This window comes from Cyanistes caeruleus, chromosome 27 (assembly GCF_971803275.1).
Source record: "Cyanistes caeruleus chromosome 27, bCyaCae1.hap1.1, whole genome shotgun sequence".
Taxonomy (NCBI): domain Eukaryota; kingdom Metazoa; phylum Chordata; class Aves; order Passeriformes; family Paridae; genus Cyanistes; species Cyanistes caeruleus.
This window is the reverse complement of record NC_141727.1, coordinates 3,555,015-3,575,026: the sequence shown is the minus strand read 5'-3', so window position 1 is coordinate 3,575,026 and position 20,012 is coordinate 3,555,015. Positions and strand designations below refer to the sequence as shown.

Genomic DNA, 20,012 nt, shown 5'->3' with positions numbered 1-20,012 from the left:
TGGGAGTGGTAGTTCGGAGGGGTAGGCCGGGCGGGGGTGGTCGTGAGTGTGCAAGGGGTGGGTGGAAACGGGGGCCGAGTGTGCAAACATCACGGTGAGAATGTAAAAACCGTGTGGGTGAGCAAACGGCGGAGAGTGAGCTAAAATGGGATGTGTTTGTGTTGAAACACGGGGCTGAGTGTGGAAATTAGTACTTCACTATGCAAACACCCGAGGTGAGTGTGTAAATAGGGTGTGTGTGCAAACACGGGGGGGTGTGCAAATGGAGGGTTGCAAACACGGGGGCGTGGAAACAGGGGCGGGTGCGCAAATAGCAGGGGTGTGGAAAGGTGGGGGCGTACAAACACGTGGGGAGCGTGCAAACATTGTGTATACGTGAAAATGAGTCGTGCAAAAACAGGGTGAGTGTGACAACAGGGGACGTGCACACAGGGGGTGAGTGTAAAAACAAGGGATGTACAAACACGGTGCAAAGGGGTGAGCGTGCAAAGGCTCTGGGGTGGCAGCACGGGTGTCCCAGCAGGTGTGTGCGTGTAGGTGTGCAAGTGTGTGCATGCACACGGGATCGTGTGTGTGCACACATGTGTGTGTGTGTGTATACATACATGTACAGGTGTTCATGCACACGCACACGTGAGCACAGGTGTGCACACAAGCGTGTGAGCACAGAGGCGTGCGCAGGTGTGCACCGGGGACCGCGTGTGACACAGGTGGGTGTCCCCACGCGTGGGGACACACAGCAGCGCGTGTGTGTGTGCGTGTTCCTGCACACGCGTGCGGACACCGGCACCCCCGGGAGGGGTGTGCACGCAGGTACCTGTGCAGGGGTGGGCACACGCGGGGTGTGCACGGCCGTGTGCCGCAGACACGCGTGTGCACACACGTGTCACAGCCATGGCCCTAGGCTGCCCCCCCCACCCCCTCCCTGCAGTACCAGCAGCTAAAAATATCCCCAGGGATGGTGCCAGCCGTTGCTATGGCAACGGGAGGATGGGGAGCGGGGCCGGGGGGCAGCCCCCCACAACCGCCAACCCCCCCAAAACCCGAACAGCCTCAGTACTCCCAGCACATCAAGCCCCCCAGAATGCCCCCAGTAGCCCCCCAACACCTCCAGCACCCCAGCATCCCCAGAACCCCCTGGGACCCAAACACCCCCAGGCCTCGGCACCCCCAGAACACTCCCAGCCCCCCCCCCCCGAAAACCCTCAGCACCCCCAGCACTCTCAGTACCCCCAGAACTCCCCAGGGGAGCCCCCAAGGCTCAAGAGCAGGGCGAAGGCTCCCAGGGGGCTGGGGTGAGAGCTCAGTCACCCACTGCCCCCAGTGCTCGGGGGGCGGGGGGGGGCTTCGCGGCCCCTTAATTCCCCGGTTAATCATTCATGGGGCCGGGGCGCAGCAAATCCCCCCGTGCCGGGGCCGGGATTAGGCGGGCGAGCGGCTGCCCAGCCGGCGAGGGGCCCCGGCAGCGGGGGGGGCCCGCCGGGGGGAGCCCTATCCGTGAGGAGGGATTTCCTGTGCAGGGGGGGCCCACTTCCCACAGCTGGCGGGGGAACAGACACCACGGGGGTCCCCCAGGCAGGAGGGGCTCGGAGGAGCCCTGCTGGACACCCCTCTGGCACAGCGCTCCCAAACTCTGGGGGCAGGGGGCCCTGGGGGGGTGGCAGGGGGTGTTCGGGGGGTCGCAGCTCCCCGGGGCGCCGCGGGGGCGGCCGGGTGGGGGGAAGGCGTCGAGGCTTCGGCGCCTTGGCAGGGCGCCCCGGCACAGCTGCCTCCGGCCCGGGGCCGGGGGGGCCGGAAGGGGCTGGGGCCGTTCCCAGCGCCGGGGGCAGGAGAGGGGCGAGCGGGGGCCAGCGTGGGGGGCTTCCCCTACCCACGGGGTCACTGGGATGGCCGGGACCTCTGATGCCGCATCCTGCTGGGGGGCACATGGCTGGTGACTGGTGTTTGGTGGGGTGTGAAGGAGCTGATCCGGGGCAGGGGGGCACCCCCATGGGGCCATCCGGAGCCCCCGGCTGGTGGCGGGTGCCGCCCCCCGGGGGGGTCCAGTGCTGGGGATGGAGGTGCCTGGTGTCATCCCCTTTCCTGGGGGTCCGGGGGGGCACCACTGCTGACTTGGGGCTATATTTAGTGTCTGTGCCGCAGAGCAGCAGGATGAATTTTAATGAGCATGTTCCGGCCGACTGCCTGCGCCCCGAGAACAGCACGGCCCCCTCTAAACCCAAAATCCCCCCGGATCAGGGTCTGCCACAGAGCACGGGGTCCCCACCCTGCTGGGGCAGTGCAGAGAGATCTGTAGTGGCACTGGGGACACCTCACAGGAGACGGGGAGCTGGTGATGAGTGCCCGTCCACGTTCCAGAGGGGCCAGAGGCGAACTCCAACCCTGCCTCAGTTTCCCCACTGGGAAGCCAGCCAGCCTCCGGCAGGGGGATCTGGGGACATGTTGTGGTGTTGAGGTGGCCGAGCCCCATGGGCTGGGGGCAGGCAAGCTCGGCCACAGCCTTATCGCGGGCAGACGGTCGCGGGGGGCCGTGGCCGTGCCGTGTTTGCTGAGGATAAAGTGTACGGAACAGGCGGGGAGGGACGGGGGGGCCGTCACGCTGCTGCTGCCCCGCCACGCTGGGACCGCCAGCCATGCGGATGGGGACCCCAGGGTGACACGGGGACCAGGGGATCGATGTGGGCTATGGGGAACACAGCCCATGGGTGATCAGGGGCAGCAGGAGGTCCAGGGGTCCATCGGGGTCTGTGGGGACACCCACCAGCAGTCCCAGCTGTCACTCTCCTCCATGTTCTGGGTATCCCCATCCCCTGGGGACCACCATCCCCTGGTGGGGAACTCTCATTACCTGGGAACCACCATCCCTGGGAGCCACCATCCCCTGGGGACCCCCGTTCCCCGGGTAGAGCTGTCCCCTTGTTGTTCCCATTCTCAGCAGCACCGTGCCCTGAGAGCCGCTGGCCCTTGGGGACCCACCCCCCCCACCCCCCCCCCCCTTCCCTGGGTGTTTCCTGCGCGCCCCGAGTATGGGAAACCATCCCCTGGGTACACCCCTCCCAAGGAAACCTTCATCCCTTGGGGACCCTCCTCTCCTAGAAGCCTTCATGCCCTGGAGACCCCCATCCCCCTCGTCCCCTGGGTGTCACCGCAGCACCGCCTGCGCAGTCTAGGGAGGGGGGTACCCATGGGGCTGGGGGGCGGGGGGCGGCCAGGCTGAGCCCCCCGGGGGTCCCAGGGCCGAGCTGCGGGGCGCCGGGAGGGGGTGGGCGGGGGGGCGGCAGAGCGGCTTTAAGCCCGGGCATGACGGGACGTGTAGTCCGGGGACGAAAAGGGGGGGGCTGGGAGCAGGGACTGCTGGGAAGGGGGTGGGGTGGCACGGGCGGGTCGGGGGGCTCCGGGGGGCGACCCTCAGCGCCCTCCCCAGTGGTCCCCCCGGGCTCCCAGTGCACGCCGCCATCCCTGGCCCCACAGCAGCTCAGGCTCCGGCCCCACAGCAGGGTGCGGCCCCCGTCCTCCCCAGTGCCACACATCCCCCGGGGGGCGCAGGGGCAGGGCCCCCCGACGTGCGGGTGTCCTGCGGGGCCGGATCCTGCCCGGGGCGGTGCGGATCCGGGCGGGACCCCCGTGTCTGGTGTTTGTGCCTCCCCGGGCCGGGCTGGGCACTCCGGGGTGTGGAGATACCCCCTGCCCCGTGGGCACTGCCACCAACCCCCGTAGGGACCGTCCCAGAACCGCCATGAGCATCAACTCCACCCCACCGCCACCCAGTGAGGGCACCGTCCCAGCCCCTCCTGGGTGCTGTCCCCAAATCCTGTGGGCAGCCTCCCCACTCCCCACTGTCACTATCACAGCATGCCCGTGGTCCCCAGTTCCCTGCGGGTGCCGTCCCCTGCCCTCGTGGACACCAGGTTGTCACTGTCACAACATCCCCGTGGGTGCTGTTCCCGGTCCCTGTGGGCACCATCCCCACACCGCCACGGGCATCCCCCTGGGCCTCCCTGGGCGCTGCCTCCGGTCCCCCTTCGGTACAGCCCCCCGCGCTGGGGTCGCCATGCCCCGTCCCCGTTGTCACTGTCACGACATCCCCGTGAGCACCGTCCCAAACTCCTGTGGCCACCAGCTTCAACCCCCCACGGGCACCATCCCGGGGACCCTGAGGGCACCGTCCCCAAACCCCGTGGGCACCTCCCCTAGCCCCCCACCCCCCGCACGCAGCCCCCCACCCTGTGTTCACCATCCCCCGTCCTCGTTGTCGCTGTCACCACATCCCCGTGGGCACCGTCAGGGCTCCCATCACACACCCGGCCACGGCCACCGTCCCCACCCCGTGATCCCCGTGTCCTGCGCTCCCCATCCCGGGGTCACCCTCCCACGGTACACCCGGACCCCGCCGCTCCCCCGTGGGTCCCCACGCGGGGCCGGGCGCGGCGGGTGCAGGGAGCGGCTGCGGCCGGCGGAGGGGGCTGCGGCCGCGGCGGAGCGGAGCGGGCGGGCGGCGGGGCCGGGAGAGGGAGGAGCCAGCTCCGTTCGTCCGCCGCCGCCGCCGCCGCCGCCGCTGCGCCCCGCTCCGCTCCGCTCCGCTCCGCGCCCCGCACCGCCCCTCCGAGCCCCGCTCCGCACCCCGCACCGCCGCTCCGCGCCCGCCGCCGTCGCCCCCAGGTACGGCCCGAACGGCCCCCCCGGCCCCGCCGCCCCCCGGTTGTTTACCGCCGCCCCCCCGGGCCCCCCCGGCTGAGCACGGGCGCAGTTCGGTGCGTGGAATAGGGGGGTGAGGGGCGATCGTGTCGGGAGGCTCGGGACCCGCGGAGGGCTCGGGGGCCGCGAACCGCGAGGAAAAAACACGGGGAAAGATTTTTTTTTTTCTTGGAAAATCCGGGCGTTTGGCGTGGGGCGGGGGGGCCGCGTTCCCCCGTGGGGGCGGGGGTGGGGGGGCACCGCGCCCCCCACCCTCACCGCACCCTCCGCTGCTGCATGCGGGGCACGGCGCTGCCCCCCGCCCACCACGCCACGCCACGGGGGCAGCCCCCCCCCGGCTGTGGCCCCCCGGCCCCGCGGCCCCCCCGTGGCCGTGGCGTGGCGGCGTGGCGGGGTCCGGGCCGCGGCGTGGCTCTGCGGTGATGGGCGCGGGGCCGCGCCGTGGGCAGGTCGCGGGGCCGGGCCGTGGGCAGGCCGTGGCCCTGTCGCGGCGGGAGGGGGGGGGGGGGGGGAACCGTGGACGGCCGGGCCGTGACGGCGCCGTGGGGTATCCGTGAAAGCTTTAGGGGCCCCTGTGGCCGCTCCCCCACACCCACCCCGCAGGGCGGCAGGAATGCTGCGATTTTTTTTTATTTTTTAAATTTTAAAATATTTTTTTAATTCTTTTTTTTTTTTTTTTTTTGCGCCGAGAGCAGAGCGCGGGGGGGGGCGGGGGGGGGGCGGTTCGGCCGCTCCCGGTTAGGGCGGGGGCAACGGGGGGGCGTCCCCGGTGCGGCGGGGCGAAGGGGGGGGCTCAAGCCCCGCACCACAGGCTTCGCCCTGAGCGGGGCGCGGGGCGTGGCGGGGGCTCCCCTCTCCACGGCGCCCCGCGGTCCCGCGGGGTGTCCCTCACACCAACCCCGGGGTGGGGGCGGATCCTGCCCCCGGTCCGGTGTCTCCTCCGGGGTTAGGGATGCGGTCCCAACCGGACTCTGATGCGTCCCCTCTGTGCGATGCGGGGAAACTGAGGCAGGGGCGGGCGGGCGCCACGGCCAAGGTCACCCCGGGACCGCGACCTTCAGCCGTGACCCCCCCGCCGGGGGCTGCCACCGGCACCGGGAGCCGCACCGGGAGGCCGGGCTGCGCCTCACCCTGCCTGACCCCCGACGGCACCGGGGACCCCCGCGGCTCCCTTGGAGCTCTAGGGGGGCTGTGGCTGCCGTGGGGCGCGGGTAAACCCCGGTGGAACCGGTTTGGGGGGGCTCCCCTGCCCGGGGGTCTTGGCGCAGGGTGGGGGCGCGGCTCGTCCCCCCCCTCCCCACAGCAGTGCCGTGCGGCTGCATGTGCCCCCCGCAATGGTGCGGACCCCGCGCCCCGCGGAGCGGGATCCTCGCCTGGGGGTTCTCTCCGGCACCCCTTACCCTCCCGCCGCCGTGACCTTCGCGGGCCCGCGGCGTGGTCGTCCCGCGGACGGGTCCCCGGAGGGGGGAGCGCGGGCCGTACCCGCCCCGTGCCCCGCACCCTGCTCCGCAGGGACTGGGGGGGCTGCGGGCGCACCCCGGACCCCTCCTGACGGGCGGCGGCTGCAGGAAGTGGGACCCCCCGGCTCGGCTCCTCGCCCCGCTAGCGCATTCCCGGGGCGGCAGAGACCGAAGCAGCGGCGGGGACGCCCCTGGGGTGCCATCCCGCAGATCCCCGGCCCCGCCGGACCCCGCGCAGCCGCCGGTGCGTGGGGGCGGGGCCGGACGCCTGGGTCCCCCTCCGGACTGAGGGGGAAGAGGAGGAGGAGAAGGGGGGAATGCGGTGTAGGCGAAGGAGGGCGCGGGCTACGCTCCCAGGGCCCCGCTCAGGCTGGATGCGGGCGGGGGGCTCAGCGGGGTCGGGCCCCCAGGGGCGGTGCCGTTCGGGATGTCCCCCGTGCTGCAGACCCTCGGACAGGGTCGGGTGACTGCAGGAAAACCGCGAGGAGTGTCCCCCGTGTCCCCTTCTCAGGGGGGACGGGCTCCCACGGGCGGTCTTGGTGCTGTGTCCCGGTGCCCGTTCCCATGTCCCGGTGCCTGTCCCTGTGTCCCCTTATCGGTGCCCGCACTGGACACCTCGTGGCGGCCTCCTCCCTCCTTCAAGCAGGGTCCCCCGGGGAGGGGACCCAGGAGCCCCCCCACCCCCGTCCCCGTGCACGTGAACCGGAGCCCCCGATTTAGAAACGTCCCATGCTGTGCCAAGGGCTGAGAATAGCTCTTGGCGTCCCGGCACACCTCCTGGGGCCAGGGGCACCCCGCGGGGCTCGGGGCCCGCAGCCACCCCAAAGGGCTGAGACTGGGCACACCCAGCACACACCAGGTGCTCGGGGGTCCCTCTTGGATGACCTTCGTGGCCTGGACAGGCAGTGACATAGGGATGAGGCACATCCCGCGTGCTGGCACAGGGGACGCGGCGCTGGGGATATGGGAGTATGGCTCTGCCGGGCAGCTCCGGTGGGATGGGAAACTGAGGTGGGATGGGGAAAGGGAGGCACAGCTGAACGCTCAGACTGCAGGAAGGAGCTGGCCGGTGTGGCCTTGGTTGGATGTGGTGTTACTGGGAGTCCGGTGGGGTTTGTGGGGGCTGCGGGGCCGGGGGCAGGTCATGCTGCAGGTCCCCACGGTGGTGATGCAGGACCCGTCGGACACAGGACCCATTGGAGGCTCAAGGCCACAACATTGGTTGCCCAGTCAGTGTCGGGACAAGTCACCAGCCCTGCAGCCACCAGCCGTTGTCCGAGTGGTGGCTTCTCTGAGCCGCGAGCTACAGGGAGAACACGAACCCAGGCTCAGCCATCCTCTGCCACAGCACAGCCCAGACCCCACATGTGTGGGGAGGGGGCACCACGCAGGGCTCCCGTGGCACTGGGTGGGCTGCCCTGATGTCAGGCCCGTGGCATCCCCCTTGCTCGGGCTGCCCAGCTGCTGCGCATGCCTGGGATTCCTGCAGCCTTCCCGGCACAGCGCGGCACAGCGCAGCGCAGCGCGGCTCGCTGTCCCCGCTGCCACACGTGCCCAGGGCACCGGGCACCGCCTGGCCCCGGGCACGGTGCGCTGGACACTGGCACAGGTGTGTGTGTGCGATGAGCTCACAGCTCCAGACGCAGACACGCGTGTGGCACTTGGCACAGCCTCAAACGCGGGCATCGGCGCGTGCCGGGTGCTGCCAGCCGTGGCACGGCAGGTGCCCTGTGCCTGGCCACACTCCCGTGGCACGGTCCTGCCAGCCGGTGCGGCCAGGCTTCTTCAGGCGGCGGCGGATTTGTACCACGCTGGTGCCCACCGTGATGCTGCCCCGGTGCCCACCAAGAAGCTGCCCTGGTGCCCACCGTGATGCCGCAGCGCCCGCGATGACACTGTCCCGGTGCCCGCAGGGCCGGGCATCGGTGGCCGGTGGCCGCGGGTCTGCCCTGCCCCCAGCCCGTTCTAATCACACTAATTGGCACCGTGGCTAAAGCGCTTAGGCCCTCACCTCTCTGACCCGGCTGGCAGCTGGGCTGGGGGGGGGGGTGCTGGGACCCCCGGAGCCCATCTGTGGTGGGGGGCAGGGACGCGGCAGTGGCCCCCTGGGGCGGCCCCGGTGTCCCGCACCCACGTCCGGCTGCACCGAGGCGGTCAGTGCCTGTGTGGAGGGGCGTTCCCATTGTCTGGGGTCCCCGTTCCGGGGGTCTCCGGGGGTGGGGTCTGTGGGGAGCGGGCTGCTGGGTGCCCCCACTAGGGCGAGGTGGCTCCCGCCGTCGGCCCAGCCCCGGACTTTGCCCCCGGGTTGTTTTCAGCCGCCTGCAACCACCCGACTCAGCAGAAACGCTCCCCTGGGCGTGGGGCTGGGCTGGGGGGGCGCCGGGGGGGCTCCCGCTGGCTGCCACCCCGCTCCCACCCAGCACCTGGTGCTGCAGGTGGGACGCGCAGGTTTGGGTGCCGGCGGCGCAGGGTGGGCTGAGACCTGACTGCGCTCATCACACGTGTCCCGCTGGAGGAGGAGGAGGAGGAGTAGGAGGAGGAAGAGGAGGAGAAGAGCCGCCTCCCGTGTCTGTCTGTCTGGGCCGCCCCAGCGCGCCCGGGATTCCTCGAGTGACGGTTCCTGGAGCGGCACCGCAGGCTCCGCCGGGTGATCCCAGGGTGCCGGTGATGCCGGGGATGTCAGGGGGCTGCTGGGGTCTCGCTGGGGTGGCGAACCCCGACCTAACGCCGCTGCCCCCCGGCTGAACCTCTCTCGTTTGGGGCTGCACCCACCAGGCCACCTCAATGGGGAAACTGAGGCGGGGTTGCCTAGCCCACCCACCGCACAGTGGCTTTGGGGACACCCCATATTCCACCCCACAGTGGTTTAACCGCGACGTCGATGCACCCCGAGCCCCACACATGCACCGAGCGTGTCGGGGCTCTGCCGGCGCGCGGGGTCCCGCGGGAGAGGGGCGGGGGGCGGCGGGGGGGCCGGTGCCCGGCGGGGGCCGCGCAGCTCTGGATCCCTGCCAGTGCCTATACTTGGAAGTTCTCCGCGCGCCGTTCCCATATGGAACAAACATTTGCTGCAGCCCCCGGCTCTATAGGTACCGCCGGCCCCAAACCCGGCCTGAGGCTGCGGCGAGGGGCGCCCAGGCCTCATGAGCCCCCCGAGGCGGGGAGTGTACCCCGGCGTGCTGGGATGCGGTGCGCTGCCTCAGTTTCCCTGAAGAGGCTGGTGCAGGCGACGCCCCCTCCTCAGGCGTTCTGGGGGACCCCTCGTGCCAACCTCCCCCCGTGCGGCTCAGGGTGCTCTGTGCACCCATGGGTGCAGCATCCCTCACCCCCCATCCTCCGCTGGTCAGGGTGTCCTCGGCTGGGGGGGGGGGCAGCAGCAAGGGGAGCCTGCCGGGGCGCCCCGTAGCGTGGGGGTGTCGGAGCGGGGGGGGCTCCAGCCCCGTCCGCCGCGTTTTAAATCCGCCGGAGGAATTTCTGTGGCGGCCAAGACAAACGTGACCTACTTTCTGCTGTCCCCGCGCGGAGCGGAGGAGCCCGGGGCTGGGCACCGCGCCCGCCGCGCCCCCCCCGTGTCCCTCCCGGCGCGGGCTGAGGCCCCCCGCGCCCCTCACACCCCTCCGAGCCGGGAGGGTCACCGGGAGGTCACGGGGGGGGGGTTTGGGAGCAGGGCCCCCCATCCGTGGCGCTGGATGGGTGCTGGTTGTCCGTGGGATGTGGAACGGGGTGGGCACCGAGAGCCGGGGGTGCTGCCGCCGTCGTGCTTCGGTGTCCCCATCACGGGGGGCCGGGGGGGGTGTCGGGGGGTGCCCCTCGGTGCTGCCCGTGCCCTGACACCCCCTACAACGTGTCTTTGCCACAGCAGAGCTCGCAGAGGAGGGATCTCCTGGACCCCCGGCGCCCCCCACCCCGTAAGTCACCCCCACCCCATAGGACGCCCCCCTCACCAAGAGTCACCCCCAGCCCCAGATTTGGGGGTGTTCAGCCGTGCAATGAACACATCAGGGCTCAGCCTGGCTCCCGAGCGCAGCTCCCGAGGGGCTTACCTGGGTGGTGAGGGGCTGCCCTCTGCACCCCCTCCCCACCGGGCTCCCCCCACCTCTTGGGGAGCCCCCCCAGCCCCGCCCCAAAGGTCGGGGGAGCTCCCTGTGTGTGTTTGTGCTTTGCTGCACGCTCCCAGCCCTGGGCATGTTCTGACAGCGCCTTGAGCCCCGGGTGTGCTTTTGCACACCCACCCACACCTGTGCACACTCACACAACCTTGCACACCTCTGCACACCTCTGTGTGCGTGCTTGCACAACCCTGAACGCATCTCTTACACACTTTCTGTGCTGCCACGGCCTTGCACACCCGTGAACACTCTTGCACACCCATGCACGCACTCCCACATGCCCTGCACACTTGTGCGTGCTCTCCCACGGCGTGGCACACCTGTACACACACTTGCACACCTGTGCACGCTCTTGTACCTCTCTGCATGCTCTCCCACAACCCTGCACACTCTTTCATTGCCTTAATGCTCTCACAGCTTTGCACACCTCTGCACTTCACCCCACTGTGCACACTCTCACCCCGCTGTGCACACTCTCACCCGGCTGTGCACACTCTCACCCCCTGTGCACACTCTCACCCGGCTGTGCACACTCTCACCCCGCTGTGCACACTCTCACCCAGCTGTGCACACTCTCACTCCCCTGTGCACACTTTCACCCCTCTGTGCACACTCTCACTGTGCTGTGCACACTCTCACCCCCTGTGCACACTCTAACCCCGCTGCGCACACTCTCACTCCCCTGTGCACACTCTTACTCCCCTGTGCACACTCTCACCCCCCTGTGCACACTCTAACCCCGCTGTGCACACTCTCACCCCCTGTGCACACTCTAACCCCGCTGTGCACACTCTCACCCCCTGTGTACACTCTTACTCCCCTGTGCACACTCTCACTCCCCTGTGCACACTCTAACCCCGCTGCGCACACTCTCACCCCCTGTGTACACTCTTACTCCCCTGTGCACACTCTCACCCCCCTGTGCACACTCTCACCCCGCTGTGCACACTCTCACCCCGCTGCGCACACTCTCACCCCCTGCGCACACTCTCACCCCCTGTGCACACTCTCACCCCCCCGCTGTGCACACTCTAACCCCTGTGCACACTCTCACTCTGCTGTGCACACTCTCAACCCCTGTGCACACTCTCACTCCCCTGTGCACACTCTCACCCCTCTGTGCACACTCTCACCCCCTGTGCACACTCTCACCCCTCTGTGCACACTCTCACCCCCTGTGCACACTCTCAACCCCCTGTGCACATTCTCACCCGGCTGTGCACACTCTCACCCCGCTGTGCACACTCTAACCCCGCTGTGCACACTCTCACCCCTCTGTGCACACTCTCAACCCCCTGTGCACACTCTCACTCTGCTGTGCACACTCTCAACCCCTGTGCACACTCTCACCCAGCTGTGCACACTCTCACTCCCCTGTGCACACTCTCACCCCTCTGTGCACACTCTCACCCCCTGTGCACACTCTCACCCCCTGTGCACACTCTCACCCCGCTGTGCACACTCTCACCCCTCTGTGCACACTCTCAACCCCCTGTGCACACTCTCACCCCTCTGTGCACACTCTCACCCGGCTGTGCACACTCTCACCCCGCTGTGCACACTCTCACCCCTCTGTGCACACTCGCACCCCTCTGTGCACACTCTCAACCCCTGTGCACACTCTCACCCGGCTGTGCACACTCTCACCCCGCTGTGCACACTCTCACCCCGCTGTGCACACTCTCACCCCTCTGTGCACACTCGCACCCCTCTGTGCACACTCTCAACCCCTGTGCACACTCTCACCCGGCTGTGCACACTCTCACCCCGCTGTGCACACTCTCACCCCGCTGTGCCCTCTGGCCCAGCCCCGGTGCTGTCGCACACACCCTGCACGTCGCTCCCTCCTTGTGTTCTCGCACGTCCCCGGTGCCCTCGCCCAGCCCTGGGCGCCCTTGCACGCTCCACACGCTCCTGCACACTCACACCCAGCCCTCCCCGGTGTCCGCAGCTCCTGGGGGCACCCCATGGCTTCACACCCCTCCCTGGGGGTCCCGTCCGTGTCCCCTTGCCCCCTCCCGGAGGTGCGGGCTGACGCCGCTGTCCCGCAGGGTCCGGCCCGGGATGCTGCGCGGTGCTGAGCACTGAGGGGCACCATGGGGTGCGCGGCGTAGCCCCCCGCCGTGGCCGCCCCGCCGTGGCCACCCCGCCGTGGCCCCCGCGTGGCGCCGGAGCCCCCTCGGTCGGTGGTGAGCGCTCCTTGATGGAATTGCGGTGAATGGAACAGAAGCCCAGCACCCTGGACTCGCTGTCGGAGCCAGAGGACACCCGGTGAGCCCCCACCCCAGCACGGGGACACGCGGGGGACACGTGTGGCACCGCGCCTGGAGTGTCCCTGCGTGGCCTGCGCCTGGCTGTGCCCTCTGTGTCCCCAAGTATCCCCGTACCTGCTGCACCCCTGTGCCCACTGCGTCCCTCGTGTCCTCGTGCCCAGGGTGTCCCCATGCATCCCTGCATTGCCCGTGCCCTGGGCATCCCATGTCCCTGTGTCCTGGGTGTCCCTTGTGTCCCTGTGTCCACCCGCTGTGTCCCCACGCGTGTTCCCAACCTGGGTGTCCCCATGTCCTGTGCATCCCCGTACCCCCCATGTCCCCAGTGTCCCTGTGTGCCCTCACGTTCTGGGTATCCCCACGTGTGCTCATGTCCTGGGTGTCCCCCCTGCACCCCACACGTCACCAGGTGTGTCCATGCCCAGGTGTCACTGTGTCCCCGAGCCCACATGTCCCCACTCGTGGCACTCCCAGCCGCCCCCTCCCCACGGAGACCCCTCGCCCCCCACGCCCGGGACTGTTTCGGGCCCCCGGTGGGGGGTGGCGGTCCGGGGTCACCTTGGGCTGGAGCCCCCCCGGGGGGGGTGTGGGGGTCCTGGGGGCGCTCCCCCGCCCCCCCCCCCGCAGGTGCCGGTCCCCGCAGCCTCGGGGCCCCCCCGCGGGGACGGGCGCGCGCGGACCCCCACCGCCCGCCATTGGCTGAGCCCCCGATGACGTCACTTCCCCGCTCAGCCAAAAGGACATTTTGTCTTTGACTGTGAATGAGCCCCTCCCCCACCCGCCCCTCCCCCAACCTTCCCCGCCCCTCCCCCACCCCCCCACCCTTTCCCTTCCCCTCCCCCACCCGCCACCCTTTCCCTTCCCCTCCCTCACCTCCCCCTCCCCACCCGGTCCCAGCCCCCCCGGGGCGGTGCCGTGTCCCGGAAGGGGGGTCCCGGGTGGGGTGTTCTGGTTCGGAGGTCCCCAGGGCCCTCTCCTACCCCCCCATCCCGCACCCCAGGGCCCGACCCCACCTGTGACATCGCCGGGCGGGGGCTGCCCCCTTCCCAGCAAAGAAGGGGGTCCGAGAGGGATTTTGGGGGGCTGTTGGAAATTTGGGGGGGGCAGCGGGAATCCGTGAGCACTCTCCCAGCCTGTTCCCTCCCGGCTCCCGCAGGTGGCTGGATGGGAAGCGCAAAAGAAAGAGCAGCCAATGTTTGGTGAAGAGCAGCATGTCAGGTACGGGGACCCGCGGCACCCGCCGAACCCCCCCGGGCACCCCATGGCCCCCCCGGGTCACCCAAACACCTCGCCAAATGTCCTCGCCGTGTTCTGCGGGCACCCCGTGGTCCTGGGGGCCACCCTGGGAGCCCCGAGTCCTTGCCGGGGTCTCCTGGACACGTCGTGTCTCACCTGGGTCCCCCAAAGTCTACGGACACCCCTTGTCCCCCATGGGCACCCCAGGATTCCTTTGTCCGTGCACTCCAGTATCCCCCGGAAACCCCAGGTCTCGACTGGGCTCCCCAGAGTGTCACGGACACCCCTTGTCCCCTGTGGGCACCCCAGGAGCTCCGTCTCGTTGCCAGGGTCCCACGGACACCCCCCGATCCTGGTGGCCAGCCCGAGGTCCCCCTGTCCCACCCCAGAGTCCCCCCCCGCACCCCACACCCCTGCAGGGTCTCCCGGGGTCCCAAGTCGGTGTCCCGTGGGTCGGGGCGGTGCTATCGGGGCGGCAGCGCCCTGGGGTGGGCGATAAGGGGGGCCCCGCGGGCGCTGCCCCCTGCCCTGCCCCATTCCCTGGCGGGGAGCGGCCGGCGCCGGCGGGACCTGGCGGGGGGGGGCCGGGGGGAACCCGTCCAGTCCCGCCCGTCCCCTGCACCCGCCCCGCTCCGGGAGGGAGGGAGGGAACGCCCGCGGACCCCCACACCCGGCACCTGCAGAGCGCCGGAGTGGGCTCGAGGGGTCCCCACACCTGGGTTTGTGGGATCCCGGGTGGGTGCTGGGGTGCTGGGGACACCACCCCGAATTATGGCTGCTCTCTACGGGGGGGGACCCGGGCGTCCAGCCCCCTCCCCATCTCTCCCACCCCTCGGGGACTCCCACTTCCAGCATCCCCAAAACACGAGGGTGGGCTCCTGGGGGGACACGAGGAGTCCAGGGTGCTGGGGACCAGCCCGTGCATTATGGATGATCCGTGCCTCAGTTTCCCTGAGCAGTTGGTGGTGGGGGGCTGGTCCCCGGGGCTGCCAGGCAGGGGGACCCCGGACAACGGCGGGGACAGTGGGTCTTTGTGTGCCAGGGGGACGGGGACCCCCCCGCTGCCGGTCCCTGGCCGGATAATGGGATAATGGGGGCTTTATTGGTGCGGGGGGCTCAGGCACCCCCCACACACCCCAGCGTTAACCCTTCCCGTGCCGGGGCATGGGCAGTGGCAGGACAGACAGTGGTGGGTGCAGAGGGGAAACTGAGGCACAGAGAGGGGAGGGCGTACTGGGCATCCCTGGCATGGGGGGTGTGCGGAGGGTCCTTCATGCTGCATGTGCCAAGGGTCTCTGATGGGGGTGTGCAAGGGGGTCCCTGAGTCAGGGCTCCTGGGGGGGCCCCGATGGGGGGGTGTGGGAAGGTCAGTGGTACAGGGTGCTCCAGGGGTCACTGATTTGGGGTGCCCTGGGGTTACCCTGCCATGGAACACCCCAGAGGTCCCTGACTTGGGGTGCTCTGGGGGTCCCTGACACGGGAATTTCTGTCATGGGGTGCTCTGGAAGTCTCTGTCATGGGAATTCCTGTCATGGAGCACCCCACGAGTCCCAGCTGTGGGGGGCCCTGCCCCGGGGTGCCCTGGGGTGCCCTGACTCGGGGGTCCCCACAGGGTACATCCCTAGTTACCTGGACAAAGATGAACAGTGTGTGGTGTGCGGGGACAAGGCCACCGGTTACCACTACCGCTGCATCACTTGTGAGGGCTGCAAGGTGAGTTGGGGCAGGGGGGCTTGTGGGGCTCCGGAGGGCTCAGCAGGGCTCACTGTGTCACCCCCCGTGCCCTCCCCAGGGGTTTTTCCGTCGGACCATCCAGAAGAACCTGCACCCCACCTACTCCTGCAAATACGATGGGTGCTGCGTCATCGACAAGATCACCCGCAACCAGTGCCAGCTCTGCCGCTTCAAGAAATGCATCTCCGTGGGCATGGCCATGGACCGTGAGTTGGGGGGCTCAGGGGGGCTCAGCTGGTGGGGCAGGTTGGGGTCCCAGCACCGTGGGGAACATTGGGGTACCCAGATCAGCTGCAGGATCAGGCTGGGATGTCAGGTGCTGTGCTGAAGTATACGGTGGGGTGAGATGCATGAACTGGGGGGTCCTAGCTGAGTGGGGGGGTCCCAGATGACAGTGGGGGGTTTTTGGGAGCTGGGCTGGAGGCCTGGTGCTATGGGGCGAGTTGGGGTGCCCAGAGCAGCCACAGGAGGAGGCGGGGGGGTGACCATGGGGCGCTGTGCTGCAGCTGTGGGGTGCATGGGTGGGGGGTCCCGGCTGATGCTGGGGGTCCCGGCAGTGGTGCTGGATGACTCGAAGCGGGTAGCCAAGCGGAAGCTGATCGAGGAGAACCGGGAGCGGCGGCGGAAGGAGGAGATGATCAAGTCCCTGCAGCACCGCCCCAACCCCAGCGCCGAGGAGTGGGAGCTGATCCATGTTGTGACAGAAGCCCACCGCAGCACCAATGCCCAGGGCAGCCACTGGAAGCAGAAGCGGAAATTCCTGGTGAGGGGATGCAGCAGAGGGACTCTGTCACCATCCCGGTCCCCACCCTGCCCCCAGCCCCACTGGGAGCTGCTGATCACGCACACACACGTGGCGGCAGTGCCAGGCTTTGGGGTGTCACCGGTGTCCTTGGGCAGTCGAGGGGGGTTGGGACATCGCTCAGTGTCCTTGAGCTGGTCACCCCCGAAGGGTTCAGGGGTGAGCAGTGACCGAAGGGGACAGCTGTGCCCGCGGGTGGCCCCAGCCCTGCCACTGGCCCTGTCACTGTCCCTGTCACACAGCTCCCTCTCCTGGCTGCTGCACCGGCCCTGCCACGACCGTTCCCGGTGACACGGGGGTGTCACAGGGGGACAGGGTCACATCACGGCCCCCCGGGGGTCCCAGGGAGGGGGAACAGGATGACACCGCACCCCCAACACCACTGCCCACCATGGGGGTCCCAGAGGGTGACACAGTCATGCTGCACCCCTCAATGTCCTATCTGCTGTGGGGGTCCCAGGGGTGACGTGGTCACATCGCCGTCCCCAGTGCCACCATGGTGGTCCCAGGGGGCACACGGTGACATCACATCCCCAACACCACCGTGTCCCCCACAGCCTGAGGACATCGGCCAGTCCCCCATGGCCTCCATGCCCGACGGGGACAAAGTCGACCTGGAGGCGTTCAGTGAGTTTACAAAAATCATCACCCCGGCCATCACCCGCGTGGTCGACTTTGCCAAAAAACTGCCCATGTTTTCAGAGGTAATGGCGGGCTGGGGAGTTTGGGAGGTTCTGGGGCAATCTGCCCAGGGTCTGAGTCACACCAAACCCCCCCCCAAAACCGTTCCCATGTCCCCCCCAGCTGCCTTGCGAGGACCAGATCATCCTGCTGAAGGGGTGCTGCATGGAGATCATGTCGCTGCGGGCGGCCGTGCGCTACGACCCCGAGAGCGAGACGCTGACGTTGAGCGGGGAGATGGCAGTGAAACGCGAGCAGCTCAAGAACGGCGGCCTCGGCGTCGTCTCCGATGCCATCTTCGACCTGGGCAAGTCCCTCTCTGCCTTCAACCTGGATGACACCGAGGTGGCCCTGCTCCAGGCTGTGCTGCTCATGTCCTCAGGTAATGGGTGATGGGTGGAATGGGGTGGGCACCCCGGTGCCCTGGGAGTCAGAGGGTGTTGTGTTGGGTGGGCACCTCAATGCTCAGAGCTCTCCCTGTCCTGGGGGTGTGTTGGGTGGGCACCCCAATGCTCAGAGCCCCCCAACAACTTCAGAGTGGTTTGGGTAGGAAACTGTGCACCCCTGGATTTTGGGGGGATTTGGGGTGGGTACCCCAATTCCCAGAACTTCAGGCAGCTGTGCCAAGCTGGGTCCCAGGAGCATTGAGTTGGGCACCCCAGTCCTGGGTACCCAGGAGCACAGGCTGAGCCTCTTGGTCCCCTGGGGACCCCTGCCAGGCTGATGTGGGTCTGGGGGGTGAGCACCCCAAAACCCAGGGGGACACTGGGTGGGACATTCAGCCCTGTGAGAGGGACAATCCCTGCAGGTGCTGGACTGGGAGAGGGACTCTTCCATGGGCAGAGAATGCCAGGACAACAAGGAGAGGTTTAAACTAAAAAGGGGAGATGGTGATGGGGTACATGGAAAAAATTCCCCTCTCTGAGGTTGGTGAGGCCCTGGCACAGGTTGTCCAGAGCAGCTGTGGCTGCCCCATCCCTGGAAGTGTCCAAGGCCAGGCTGGAGCAACCTGGGCTAGTGGAAGGTGTCAAGGTGTCCCTGCCCATGGCAGGGGTGGCACTGGAGGAGCTTTAACGTCCCTTCCCACCCAAACCATTCTGAGATTCCACAATCCCCTGAGCATTCCCTGCTTCCCGCAGACCGGACGGGGCTGATCTGCGTGGAGAAGATCGAGAAGTGCCAGGAGACGTATCTGCTGGCCTTTGAGCACTACATCAACTACCGCAAACACAACATTCCCCACTTCTGGCCCAAGCTGCTGATGAAGGTGACGGATCTGCGGATGATCGGCGCCTGCCACGCCAGCCGCTTCCTGCACATGAAGGTGGAGTGTCCCACCGAGCTCTTCCCCCCCCTCTTCCTCGAGGTCTTCGAGGACCAGGAGGTGTAGGGCTGACACCCCCCACCCTGTGCCCCCCCAACCCCGCTCTGGCCCCCCCAAAAATCTTTCTCATCCCCCTGTAAGGACAAGGGGATGCTGTGCCCAGGGTGGGGGTCCTGCTGTGCCCCCCAACAGCCATCCCCCCCGCCCCAGGACTTGACGAATTTTGTTTGTTTGCACAGGGAAGGGCCCCGACGGTCGAGCGTTCCCTTTATTGTCCTTCTCTTCGTAGATTATTATTTTTTAAGCATTTATTTCCCTCCCTGAGAGGCTAAAATATTAAACTAACTGCACTTTGGAAGGAGGAGGAGGAGGAGGAGGAGGAGGAGGAGGAGGAGGAGGAGGAGGAAGAGCAGGGAGGAGAGGAGGGGGCTCTGGGCTGCACAGGGAGAGGCTGCCCCGGCCGGGGGGCCGTGGCCATATGCACTTTTGGCCGGGCAGCAATTTGGGGGGCTGGGGTGGGGGCCAGGACCCCCCCCCACATAGCAGGGCAGGGGCTGGAACCCCCATCCCCCATAGTGGGGTGAGGGCCAGGACCCCCCTATAGCAAGGTGGGGGCCAGGACTCCCCCCCCACAGCAGGGCGGGGGCACAGGGGGGGCACAGGGGTGGCGAGGGGGGGACCCCAGCCCATCGGGGTGCAGGGCTGGTGGACCTCCTCCCCAGCCCACTGGGTCTGCCCCGGCTGGGGTGATGCCCCTGTGTGCCGCCCTTATCCCCAAATTTGGGGCCAGATTTGGGGTTTTGGGGGTTCTCTTGTCTTTTTTGGGCTGAGAGGAGATGATTTTGTGCCAAGCGCCGTGGATGGTGGGCGCTGCAGGACACTGGGGGGGGGGGGGCACTCCCCCCCCTAAACCCCCCCCAACTTTTTCGTTGTCCTTTTTTTTTTTGTTGTTTTTCCCCTCGTCCTCGTGGGTTTTGTCGTGTCCGTCAGGAGTTGCAAAGGCCCCGGAGGCACCGGCAGGGGGGGCGGTGGGTGCCCCCCCGGGACCCCCCACTGCACTACTGCCCCGGCCCCCCGGCAGCAGCACTTTGGGGGGGCTGCACCCCCCAACTGCCCCCCCGATGCTCCCGGGGGGGCCGGGCTGAGGTGGGGGCCGGCAGGGGGAGTCCCACAGGGGGCTTTGGTGGGGGGGGAGGTGGCACAGCTGCAAGGGGGCACCCGGGAATGGTTTTATCACCTTTTTCCGCCCCCCCCCCCCAAAATTTAGGTTTGTGAATTTTTTCTTACCTCAGGCGGAGGCCGAGGGGGGGTGCGGGCCGGGGGGGGCCGGCGAGGCAGGCCGGGCCCACCTAAGCTAATATATATATATATATATATATATATAAATATATATAAAATATATAATTTTTGTAATTAAAAAAAAAATCTTTTTACGGGTCGTTTAAAAGCAGAAAATCCCAACACCAGACACGTCCCCCCACAGGCACAGGGGGCCTGGCTGGGCTCCCCCCACACCCCAGACTCCCCCAACCATGGGGGGTCGTGTCGGGGGACCCCGCCAGACCCCCTGCAGCCGGGTTGGGGGGCACAGCGGGGCTGTGGCACCCCAGGGTGCCCTGGGTGTGGGGGCGCCCGCCCCCAGCCCCAAGCACCAGCGCCGGATTTGACCTTGGTGCAAAATGTCTTAAACCCCGGCCCGGG

At 68.3% G+C, this 20,012-nt stretch overlaps 1 protein-coding gene across 2 annotated transcripts; it reads left to right on the top strand.

Moving 5' to 3' along the window:
* The first annotated feature begins 4,543 nt into the window (after positions 1-4,543).
* THRA (thyroid hormone receptor alpha) lies at positions 4,544-18,712 on the top strand. 2 transcript variants are annotated; one of them, XM_086864225.1, is made up of 10 exons: positions 4,544-4,659; positions 10,018-10,063; positions 12,316-12,535; positions 13,691-13,752; positions 15,383-15,483; positions 15,563-15,710; positions 16,062-16,267; positions 16,864-17,010; positions 17,111-17,369; positions 18,127-18,712. In XM_086864225.1, the coding sequence occupies exons 3-10, from the start codon at positions 12,483-12,485 to the stop codon at positions 18,375-18,377; spliced, it is 1,227 nt and encodes a 408-aa protein (XP_086720351.1). In that variant the 5' UTR covers positions 4,544-4,659; positions 10,018-10,063; positions 12,316-12,482; the 3' UTR covers positions 18,378-18,712. The 2 variants fall into 2 exon arrangements, with proteins under 2 accessions (XP_086720351.1, XP_086720352.1); XM_086864226.1 differs by having other exon boundaries at positions 4,562-4,659; positions 10,015-10,063.
* The last annotated feature ends 1,300 nt before the right edge of the window (positions 18,713-20,012 follow it).